The sequence below is a fragment of the Crocuta crocuta genome, unplaced genomic scaffold (assembly GCF_008692635.1).
Source record: "Crocuta crocuta isolate KB4526 unplaced genomic scaffold, BGI_CrCroc_1.0 scaffold3, whole genome shotgun sequence".
NCBI lineage: Eukaryota > Metazoa > Chordata > Mammalia > Carnivora > Hyaenidae > Crocuta > Crocuta crocuta.
Window position 1 is genome coordinate 5,909,871 of NW_027529934.1, and position 12,260 is coordinate 5,922,130.

General features: G+C 41.6%; 1 protein-coding gene across 1 annotated transcript in view; it reads left to right on the forward strand.

Annotated features, from left to right (window-relative positions):
- Window positions 1-10,876, forward strand: part of CEP350 (centrosomal protein 350) — a 148,450-nt gene extending 137,574 nt beyond the window's left edge. Inside the window, exon 38 of the mRNA XM_077763223.1 lies at window positions 7,007-10,876. Within this exon, the coding sequence (XP_077619349.1) occupies window positions 7,007-7,171 (165 nt within the window). The 3' untranslated portion in view covers window positions 7,172-10,876. The remainder of the gene's footprint in view (window positions 1-7,006) is intronic.
- The last annotated feature ends 1,384 nt before the right edge of the window (window positions 10,877-12,260 follow it).

Consider the following 12,260-nt stretch of genomic DNA (forward strand, 5'->3'; position numbering starts at 1 on the left):
CCCCAGTATGTTGGCACTCCATCTTTCTACAAGATCATATAATATGTCAGCCATGTCATCAAGTTTTTCAGTACACTTTTCTGACCAATTCCAGTATTTTCTTTCCTCACAACGGTTCATCACCACACAGTCTAGTGTGATGAAAGAAAAGATTATTGTTAACACAGAAGTAAGTCATGTGAAAAGTTTAATTGGAAAAGGGGCTCTGATGTATGTATGCATAAATACCATGCTTCACAACGATAAGAACTAGAGAAAATTATTCACATAATTTCCTTGTTAAAGCATTACTGAAAGGGGTCCGCTGAGCCCCCAGGAGCATCTGTGGCCCAGTCAAATTAACCCAATCAATCAGTCATTTCTTATGGACCTGCTGTGTGCTAAGTAGTACTCTAGGTCCTGGGAATACATTAGTGAACAAACCAGACAAAATGCAAGGAGCTTTCGTTCTAGTAAGGGAGATGGATACACAAGAAAAATAAATCTATAGAGACAATAAGGGACTATTGGAGGTTGCAGTTCTAGATGGGATAGCTGGGAAAGGCTTTACTGAGCAGATGGCATTTGTTTAAAGGACTGAGGGAAATGAAGTGAGCTGAGCAGTCATCCAGGGGAAGAGCATTCTGGAAAAGATACATTGGGCCTTGATTATTGGGGAAAAGTCAGTGGGTATGTAGCAGAGTGAGGAGTCAGAAAAAGTAGTAGGAGATGATGTCCCAGAAGTATCGGGGTGTCTGTGTATATGAGTGTACAAGCACACATGCCCAGAGGGCCAGATCATGTAGGGTTTAATTGGCCCTTGTAAAAACTAGGTTTTGTGCTGAATAAGATCAGCAGACATTGAAGGTTTGAGCAGAAGAGTGATGTGCTCTGACTTACTTAACAGGACCACTTTGGCACAGTAACGTGTGGAGAATAGACTGAGGGAATGGTAGCAAAGGCGGGAGCAAGGAGACCAGCAGGATATTGTCATAACCCAGACGGGTGATACAGGGGCCGGCACCAGTTTGGTGGTGTTGAGGTGGTAAGAAGTGGTCAGATTCTAGACAGATTTTCAAAGTAGAATGGAATTGCTGATGAATTGAGTGCGCCATATAAGAGAGAGAAAAGTATTCAGAATAAGTCCATTGGGTTGGCCTGAACGACTTGAAGGATAGAATTTCCCTTTGCTGATCTGGGGAAGACCGAGAGGAGCAGGTTGGGAAGGAATATCAGGAGTTCTGTCCTGAACCTGTTAAATTTGAGGTGACTGATAAATATCCAAATGGAGAAACTGAAGAGGCAAGTGGACATATGAGTCTGGAGCTCAGGCACGAGACCCAGGCTGGAGGTAGGACTGTGAAAGTGGTGGACACACAAATGGCAGCCAAAGCTCTGAGACCAAGGGAGTGTAGACGAATAGGGAGGAAGTCCAAGGACTAATTCCCGACACACTCCAATGTTTCAAGTATTCAGAAAATGAGGGGGAACCAACAAATGAAACCAAAAAGGAGCAGCCAGTGAAGTAGAAGCAAGCCAGGGGAGGGTGGGCTCCTGGAAGCCAGGGGAGTGTTTCAAGGAGGAGGCAGGAATCAACTGCTAATTGGTCAGGAAATAGGAGAACTGAGGATTCACCATGGGATTTAGTAACGTGGAGGTCTTTACTGATCTTAATAACATTAATACAAGGACTTTGGGTGGCGTGCATGAGGTAAACATTGTATTTTCAGTAGGTTTCAAGAGAGAACAAGAGATTATAATGTGAGAGCAAAAATGGACATGTCAAAGGAGTTTTTTTGTAAAGCAAAAGATGGAGAGGGACATGGTGACAAGAGCACATTCTCATAGCTTGAAAGAAAGAAGCTGACAGGAAAAAGTTAGTGATGGTGCAGAGAAATTGTGATGGAGCAGAGCATGGCGTGAACATGGGAACATGTCCGAGTCGGCATGGTGGCATCCGCACCGTGGACGGGTGCCCTCCCGCTGAACGTGAGCACTTGGGACGGGATGAACTATTGTAATAAACATTCCAGAATAAACAGGTGGCTTCCTCCAAAAGTTGCTTTCCAAAAAAAAAAGGTGTAATTTAGCTGCCATCGCTCAGACTAGGAAGGTCCCTAATCAATCTAACTCTACCCGTGTCTGTAGGCATTATTTGAGGTGAGTAAAATACAAAGAAAGTTTTTTTTAGACAAAAGTGCCTCCATTAGCCAAAAAGAAGAAGAAAGTCTTTCAGCTCCAGGTCCCATTCACTCTGTCTCTACCACTCCAGAAGGACATTAAGTTTTATCTTAGGTTAGCTATGACTGTGATGAGCTATTTTTAGCAACGCAGCCTCAAAGTGATTGTGATGTGGAATGAAGGACAGGAAAGTAGACCAACCCGTGTACATCCTGTACACCTAGTAGCCTTGGAAAAGGCTTCTCCTGTGTGTGCGGCTGCACTAAGGACAGATCCTGTAGAGAAACCACCGAGCTTATGATTGAGTCTCCCTTACAAGTTAAGGCCTGACACGGTACGAGATCACTCCTGACAGTCTACTTACTGTTGGTAAGTTCTTTCTCACAATAAGCCTAAAAGGGTTTTTGTATAATTAATTATAATTTACTTCTCCAGCTTCAGGGTTTTATCTAACGATTTGAATTCTTCTCATGTGCCTTTGAGGGAGCTCTCCTGTTGCACCAGAGTGCTGTCTGACAGTGTTTTTAAGTCTCCTCAACATCTTTCACTTTACCTCTTTTTTTTTTCCAGTGTCCCTCTTTAAATACTGTGCTCAGAATTGACCATATAATATTTTGTGTATTTATTTAGTACAGACCTACAACCTTTCTTTTTCTAGATACTACACTTTGGCTAATGCAGTTTATGATTACATTTGTTTTATTTTTAGCTCACATTCTCACAGGACTCACAAAAACTTAGGAAAACCCCATGACCAAAATTTCAACCTGTCCCTCTGTAATTATTTGGGGGCCCCAAATACAGGACCTTATTGTTTAACTGCATCATCTTACTAAATTTGGCTCTTCATTCCAAGCTTCCCGTATATTTTTGAGTTCGTTCTTCCGACGTAGTTCTGTTTCTCCACTCTTGTTACCTCTAAAATTCATCTGAGTTATTGCTAAAAATGATGAACTGGACAGAGCCAAAGACAGCCTTTAATTTTTTTTTTTTTTTTGGGATTATACTTTTTTTTTTTAATAGTTTATTGTCAAATTAGTTTCCACATAACACTCAGTGCTCATCCCCACAAGTGTCCTCCTCCATGCCCATCCCCCCTCCCCCCCACATCCATCAGTCCTCAGTTTTTGTCAGCATTCAAGAGTCTCTCATGGTTTGCCTCTCTCCCTTTCCCCCACCATTTCCGCCCTTCTTCTCCCCCTTGTTCCTCCGTCAAGTTCCTCCTAATCCTCCTATACGTGCAAACATATGATATTTGTCCTTCTCTGCCTGACTTATTTCGCTCAGCATAACACCCTCAAGGTCCATCCATGTTGCTACACATGGCCAGATTTCATTGTTTCTCATTGCCATGTAGTATTCCATGGTATAGATAAACCACATCTTCTTGATCCATTCATCTGTTGATGGACACTTAGGCTCTTTCCATGTTTTAGCTATTGTGGAGAGTGCTGCTATGAACATTGGGGTACATGTGCTCCTATGCCTCAGCATTTCTGTATCCCTTGGGTAAATTCCTAGCAGTGCTATTGCTGGGTCATAGGGGAGTTCTATTGTTAGTTTCCTGAGGAACCTCCACACTGTTTTCCAGATGGGCTATACCAGTTTACATTCCCACCAACAGTGTAGGAGGGTGCCCGTTTCTCCACATCCTCGCCAGCATCTAGAGTTCTCTGATGTGCTCATTTTAGCCACTCTGACTGGTGTGAGGTGGTATCTCAGTGTGGTTTTGATTTGTATTTCCCTGATGAGGAGGGATGCTGAACATCGTTTCATGTGTCTGTTGGCCATCTGGATGTCCTCTTTGGAGAAGTGTCTGTTCATATCTTCTGCCCATTTCTTCACTGGGTTGTTTGTGTTTCGGGCGTGTAGTTTGATGAGTTCCTTATAGATTCTGGATATTAACCCTTTATCTGATATCAAAGACAGCCTTTTAGCATTCACTAAAAAATCCATGTGCCAGATGTTTATTTAGCACATTCATTTGCACCGTCCTTGTCACTGAGGAATTAAAGCTGAAAGAAGAATCTTGAGCTCACAGCCTAGGAAAACAGATACATAGAGTACAATTTTGCCAGATAATGAAATATGAACAAGATAGACTGGGAGCACAGAGGGAAAAGCTCCCAAGAGTCTTTCAGGCAGAAACTTCCTTACAGGTTAGTAGTTGCCTTGTCCTTTAATCAAAAAAAAAACAAAAAACAAAAACAAAACAAATCCACCTAACTGACCTATTTCTCTTCCCCATTTTGTTCACAAGGATATGGTGAAAGACCCTGACATATGCTCGCTGAAATCTGGCCACATTCTATTTACCACATTTTTCTTTTCTACCAGCCTCATACTCTGTCAAAATAAAAGAAAATGAAGTTAATATTAGACTGACTTTTTCATGTAATTTAATTAATTTGTATAATATATATTAATTTGCCACACATGCATAACATATCTGCGGGAACAGGGGAAATGTGTAAGAAAATAGAATAGACTCCAAAAGTTAGAAGATAAAAACAGAGGCAGATCTACAGGCTGTGAGATCCCTCAGTTGCCATAGTTGAAGTTCTAAGTTGGGCTTTGTGCATTTTGATGGCCAATGCAAAATGGAAAGCATGATATTAGTCCTCACCAGCTGAAAGGGAAATGGTTCCTGCTCTTAATGGAGGAACAAAGCTTTTGCTAAAGCAGATGAGGGCACTGTGGAGACTCATCGTCCATGCCCTGAGCTAACACATGATGTCCTGAGCGTGCATTCTACTCTAAGGCCACAATCAGTTACATTAGGACAGTGTTTCCTAAATTTTGTTATCGGGGAGGAAATTGCTCAAAGAAAAGATTTAATATGAAAGGTTGAGAAAACTTAGAAAAAGGGAAGATGTGCAACTTGGGACAAAATTCATGGGAGATATGAAATCTTACGGGGAGACACACCTGTTAGCTTTCCCCGAACATGGTTCTTCCTCAACACCAGTTTAAGAAGGGTTGTTGCATACAGCATCCTTCGTGAGAGGACCACCACTTCCCTGGGAGGTTAATTGTGTTTCTTACACATCCATACAAAATGATTCCTGAATTAAATAAGTTTCTTTACTGGTGGACTTCTTTTTAATGGTCTAATGTACATTGTGAAACTCCCAGAGGGAGTTTTCTGAAACTTATTTGACTTTGGAGGCCTTTCTGGTGGTATATCTGTTCACGGATCATAAATCAGGTTACAGAAGAAATGAATATTTTATAAATCCCTCAAGCATCCCCTCCTCAAAGAGAAAGAATGTGGCAGCCACTGGGTCATAGATTTGTCAGCCCTGGCCAAGTGCACGTGTCAGGCAAGGCTGTTCTTCCATCCTGTTCTCAAACTCCAGGGCAGTGGAGAGTCTTCGCATTTCCTCCTAACAGGAAACAGGGTACAAATGCCCACCTTCACTTCCCCTGCCTCTTTCGAGATGAAACTCTGATCAGGGCAAGTCAGGTATTTGTGGTCATAGGGCTTTTTTGCCAAGTTAGATTTATGGTAGACACTGCAGGCACTGAATTTCTCACTAGATCAGGTTTTACCATCCACTTCTCCACCTGACCTCCAACCCACATAGAGTATCGTTACATACTGTAAGTAGCACGTGTTTTTTTTTTTGTTTTTTTTTTTTAAGTACTCTTTAAAAATTGTAAGCAAGCAAAAATGTCTTGGACAGTTCTAACTTGATTGGTTTTACCTTGGGAATCCCCAATCCCTAAGATGCAATTAATATTGTAATAACATTGTATGATAACAGATGGTACATACAATGTAATAACATTGTAGGATAACAGATGGTAACTACACTTGCCATGGTGAGTAGGGCCTAATGTATGGAATTGTTGAATCACTGTGTCATACACCTGAAACTAATTAATATTCTGTGTCATCTATACTTCAGTTTAAAAAAAAAAGAGCAAGTGTTACATAACTGATTTTTAAAATAAATTTAAGCAGTAATACATTTTAAAAATAGTGTAATGAAGGGGTGCCTGGGTGGCTCAGTCTGTTAAGCATCTTACTTACTTCATGTCATAATCTCATGGTTCATGAGTTTGAGCCCCACGTCAGTCTCTGTGCTGACAGCTCAGAGCTCTGTGTCTGTCTGTCTCTCTCTCTCAAAAAATAAACATTAAAAAAATAAATATACTGTAATAAATATTAGACTTCATTTACTTATAATATTCTAAAATCACATTCAGTATTTTTTTGGATATATACATTTTATCATTGTAAATCCATATATCTAATAGTTTACATTCTTCTCTTTCCCTTAAATCTTTATACACATTCACTTATGTTGTCATAGACAACATAAAATTAAAAATCCTTAATATCTAAAATATCTTGAAAAAAAATTTTTTAATGTTTACCTTTGAGACAGAGAGACAGAGTGTGAGCAGGGGAGGTGGGGGAGAGAGAGACAGAGACACAGAATCTGAACAGGCTCCAGGCTCTGAGCCGTCAGCACAGAGCCCAACGTGAGGCTCGAACTCATGATCTGTGAAATCATGACCTGAGTCAAAGTCAGACGCCTAACTGACTAAGCCACCCAGGTGCCCACCCAGTATCTAAAATATCTTAATAAAATAGTGGAATATTTAAATTCCATTTTGACAGTTTTGAGGCCATTTTTATTTTACTCAGCAGTTGAGTTTTTCCATTCTTCTTGCAACTTTAAAAGGATCTTGAAGTTATCATATAAACGACCTTTTTCTCTGACTTATTTCTTTGGGCTGTATTCTCATAATAAATATTGGTATATAATAATGTATAATATCATGCATTTATATTAATATGATTAATTTTCCAGCCTTTTTGTTCTCTCAATTCCAGGTCCAGGAGCTACATGAAGAGGAGGCACAGTGGGTGAACTATGACGAGGATGAGCTGTGTGTGAAGATGCAGCTGGCCGACGGGATCTTTGAGAGCTTGATCAGAGATACTATCGATGTTCTGAATCAGATCAGTGAAAAACAGGGGAGAATGCTACTTGTGTGACATCTTGCAAATAAATCGAACACTGAGTGCTAATATGAGTCCTGGGCCTTTCTGCCTCCTGATACACACCCCATCTCCATCATAACAAGAGTGCTTCTGGACTTGGTACCTTTCCTTAAAGACTACTGGTTTGGAGTTCATGGGACAATGCGGTATATCTGGTATGACAGCCTTTGCCTTTAGAGACCGTCCACTGGATTGATTGGTTATTTTCGGTGGGCAGGGCCGCACTCCTGATGTTGACATGCAGTATAATCCTACACCTCTTGTTAGCACCCCTACTGGGTCGCAGATGTGGGCTGAAAACCCCAGACTCACCTCTTAGCTTAGACTAGCTTAGAGGCTATCACTTCGTTGACTCTGAAGTCAGGCGGGTGAGGTGTATAGATAACGTGCGTCCTACCATTCTGGAGATGTAATCCCGGTCTATACCATGAAAGTCATAAATGGACATTATAGTCTCTAAACAGTATTAAACCCTTTTAACCACTTCTAAATAGGCAGGTTTAATAATGTGTGCCTATTTCACATTCTGGAATTTGTTTCTTTTTGAAGACTGTTTTCTTCCATTCTTGCAGTTGAGCAGCACCGAGTGGACTGTCGAGTTAACAGAAATCAGTGGTAGCCTTGCTTTCTGAGCACCATCTAAAGGATTTTAAACTTTTGCATTAGTTTTAGTTCTCTCTCTGTGGGCATGAAAACGAGGCATGCCCCCACTGAAGACCGGGCTCAAAGGACGGATGCGGGGCTGGCTCTTCTACCCCTTCTTCTGTCCCTGCACTTTGCTTACTCCTTCCGAACCTCTACCAGCTGCTCCCAGAATCCCAGATCCTCAGGACCATCTCAGGCATCCAGGCATGGCAAAAGTGGAAATGATTCATTTTGGCCTTCAGACTTTCAACTCCCCCATCTCTCCCCAAGAAGTCAGAGACGCTGTTACTTGAATGATTTAGGAAATGAGTGTGTGCACCAAAGACACAAAGATATTGTCTATTGTTCGTGTGCTTGTTTTGCGCTATGGAACTTTTTTTTTTTAATTTATTTTCAGATAAATTATTAAGATGGAAATGCGCGTCCCTATTCCGAGGTGAAAGATTCTTCTTGTAATAGTTAAGCTTCCGTCTTGAAGCTTCTGTGGTTCATAGTCTTTGCACAGGAAATCTATGGTTTCAACAAACCCAGACACATATCGAAGAAGGCAGTTTGATTCGGTGAAAAGAAGATGAGCTTTTCCGAGATCCCCTGCAGTAGCAGGAATGGAATAAGGTGATCGAAAGACACTGTACAACTCAGTTCTGCCTCTCCTGCAGCTTTGCTTCTCACAACGCTTACCTGTACCTGAAAAGAAATATATAGACTCCAGCTGCTACATTAGAGCACACGTGCTGCTCTCCGGGACCTCAGTACACTGCCTTCTTGACTGGTCTTTCTCGACCAGTCCCGTCCTTCTTCGAGTAATCTAGAAGAATGTGGATAATCTTAGGCGTGAATGTAAATGCCTTAATGTTGGAAGGTCCTGATTAGAAGCATGATATACGACATCCACTGGATTTCTATTTACAAATATCCTGGAATGTTAGAGCTTCAAAATATGTTAGAAAAACCCCAAAGATGGTATAATCTTTAAGAGTGCACGTTCGTTCATTTCTGCATCTCCCCTCCCAACTTGCCTTTGCGTCTCAAACGTTTCACTATGCACACGTCCATTCCTCCTTGGTTTCATCCTGTCATTATGAGAAACTTACTGAAATGATCATTGGAATATTTGCATTTTGCACAATGACTGGTCTGATAGCTCTTGACAAATAAGGAAAGCACTGAAATGTGGTGACTGGGTCTCGGGAAATGCGCAGTTGGACGCATTGCCAGCATTTCTTCTGGGCTTTTGATGTTGAGTTCCAGTCTTGTAGCCATAACGAGCAGATTGACTAAGAGAAGCTAGGGTTTCTTGGGGTTATTAACCAGTAGTGTGGAGATCTTGTTCTCATGCGGCCAAGGAAAAGCAAAGGCCTTTCTTTTTAGTCTGTGTTATTTGGAAGACAGAAAAACATCTTGTCTACATCCTTTGGCTGTTTGTAGGATTACATTGTCCTTAGGATATTGAAACTTTACAGCTGCTATAAATTTTTTATAAGTGAATATAAAAATAATATAATAGGAACATAGGTTGTTTTTCTACATTCTCATTATTTGGACCTAAATCAATTTTTAATAAGAAAGTTAATCTTTACTCTTTATGACATTATGATTCCAGAACAGGAAGAAAGTAGATCAGAGTGCGGAGTCAGCCACCTGGCCGTGGAGTTCCATGGTGAGGACGCTGCCAGGGAGTGCGGGCCTCAGAAATCCGGGCTCTGCCGTGGAGGCAGCAGTCGGTCCGTCTTGCCCCTTGTTAGAAATGGTTGTCCATAGTTTGGTAGCAGAATACAAAGGAATCTATGATTAGCAGATTTCTTATTATTTTAACTATTGGATATAACGGAAAAGGTGTTTATTGTTAGCGTTAGGACTGATGACTGTGGATACCCAGACACTCGTTCCATATTGGGATCTTTTTAATCCAGCTCTGCCTCTTCACCAAGAATCTAACTAAATAGTCCCTCTTTCCTAATCTTTGTTCCTTCTCCCCACACTCCCATCCTCTTTCACTCTTTCTTCGTAATTCCTCTAAGAAAAAGATCTTTGCATCAGCAGTAATATCTTTTAGAATAGCACTATCAGAATTTAGTAGTAAACCAACATAGAGGCTTCAGATTTATTTCTGAGTCCAAAATAATTTGTGCTATCCAGGGTACTTAACTCTGGGTTAAATAAGTACAGGGTATAGATTCCCTCTTCAGGTCTAAACAGGAATTTTTATTCTAGGGAAAAGTGGGAAGAGCTCAAAAGTAGTTAATAAGGAAGGTAATTTGTTTTTCTTTTACCCGAAAGAAAGAAAATTCCTTCTGCGACTACAGGTCTCTGAGAAATTATCTTTCAGAAGAGATTTCATTGCTCATAAGAGTGTTGTGGCCTATTGATAAAAACAATTTTGTTCACTTTCTTGTCTTGAAAAAAAGTGGCCTTAGCTTTTTTGCAATACTTGAATAAAGTGTGTACTCGCACAGCGTAACTTTTCTGCAAGAAGTTCAAACTTACATCTTCTTTTACTACCTTAAGAATACTAGTGAATAAAAACATTAATTCAAAGAGCAAATGATAGAAACTACAATGATGTTTAATGCAAATTGTAGGAACTTACATGTTTACAAATCATCTTAAACTGGTTGTGCAGCAATTCAATAAAATAATCTTTGTATTATAAAAATGTGAAGAAAAAAATGTAAACTGATGTAAAGGAGGTACTGTCATTTTAATTAACCTATGTTTAATAGCTTTCCCTTCCGGACTTTGCAAAGCCTTCTCGGTAAACACGTTGCAAAGCGTTCTCTGGGAGGCCTGGCCTCCGTGTGTGTACTGTACTGTGCAGACATGAAAAAACAAACCCGTTTACTGTGTATGTGTAAATAGCCTGGTCACCAGGCCATTTTCAGCCAATAGTCACATCCGGTGCAGCTTGCACACGACACTTGGGGTGTGGTTTGTAAGTATGACCTGTAAAATAACTGGGATGGACTCCCATGTATACCTATGTAAATAGATTTGTTAACTGAAATGTACTTTAAGAAGAGATAAAATCTGTAAATAAACTGATTTATAAGTTAATTTCGTGTTAGGTGTTTGCTTCCTTACCTTTGGAGCCAAGTATAGAAAGCCAGTCCCCGTGAAGTTCATGGGTTTCTGGTTGCCTGCGGGACGGCAGCGTAGGCTGCGCTGTGTGGCGGAGCTGTTTGCAGGGCTCACGGACGCCATCGCCGCACACAGCTGAGCAGCCTGGACTGTGACGTTCGTCACTCCTTTGTACAGTCATTGGGCACACCTTCATATCCTGATAACTGGCCGCAGGGCTGGGGAGGTAGTGGGGGCAATGGATGTGGTCCCTGATCTCATGGAGCTTAAAGTCTAATGAAAGTCTCATCAAAAACTAAGTTCCAAAACAAGGCCTCACAGATTGCAGGAGGTGCTGAAATGAAGCACACACGGGGTTTGAGAATCTTATTAACAGAAGAACCCGGCAAGGGTGGGGATAGGTCAGAGAAGAGCTCCCTGATAAATGATAACTTTGTGTTCTATAGTGATGGGCTTCTTCCCCTATAATTCATGGGAAACCTCTCTTCTCCCAGGTGACTTGAATTCTGATCACCCTTGCAACATAACACATGGAAAAGTCACACACGATTAAGTGGGCCACAAAAAAGAGCAACCATCCAATGACTAGGTGTGGAGGCTCTAATTTATTTCTAGAAATACAAGCTTGGAGAAGAGTGGAGCTAGAGATCTAGAAGAATAAAAGAATTTCAAAGATGGCAATGTGTGGCCCTCAGGATCATGAATCCTCTCGGGTCCAACAGACTAGAAGTAACCACCATCATCACACCTGAATTCCTCTAGTAGCTTCCTGATGGCTAACCCTGCTGTACCTTTATTCCCCACACAACCATGAACCTTAAAGGAATTCTCAGAAGAGGGCTGACCCCAAAGTGTTGCAGATTCTAAGAAATTTCTTCTGATTCCTAGAAGAGATGTGTGAGTGAGTGCCCATTATGTGCCAGATGCTGTGTTTGGTGCTCGGGGCACAATAGGAATGACCGGTTGAATCCTGGGGCGGGGTGGGGGGGGAACCCAAATGTCTGCATCCTTGAATCAAAGTAGATGAATGTGGCACAGATAGATAGATGGCAGAGCTAAGAACAGTGACACCGAGAGGGGTGCGATCTACAGGGGGCAGTGCCCGCAGAAGCGAACGCTGGAGAACCAGCCAGTGCCCTACGAAGAAGCTCAGGAATGGAAGACAGTGACTGCCACGAGCAAAGTGAGAAGCACCACTCACTGGGTGGAATGTTCCACCATTCACTGGCGGCCAGGCTATGCGTGGCCAAGGTTAGAAGGCAGATAAGTGGCACCCCGGGAAAAGACCAATGCTGTGGTACCAGGTTGCTGAGAACAGACAAGAGCGCCTCAGGCTCAAATGGCACATCGTTTCCTGACA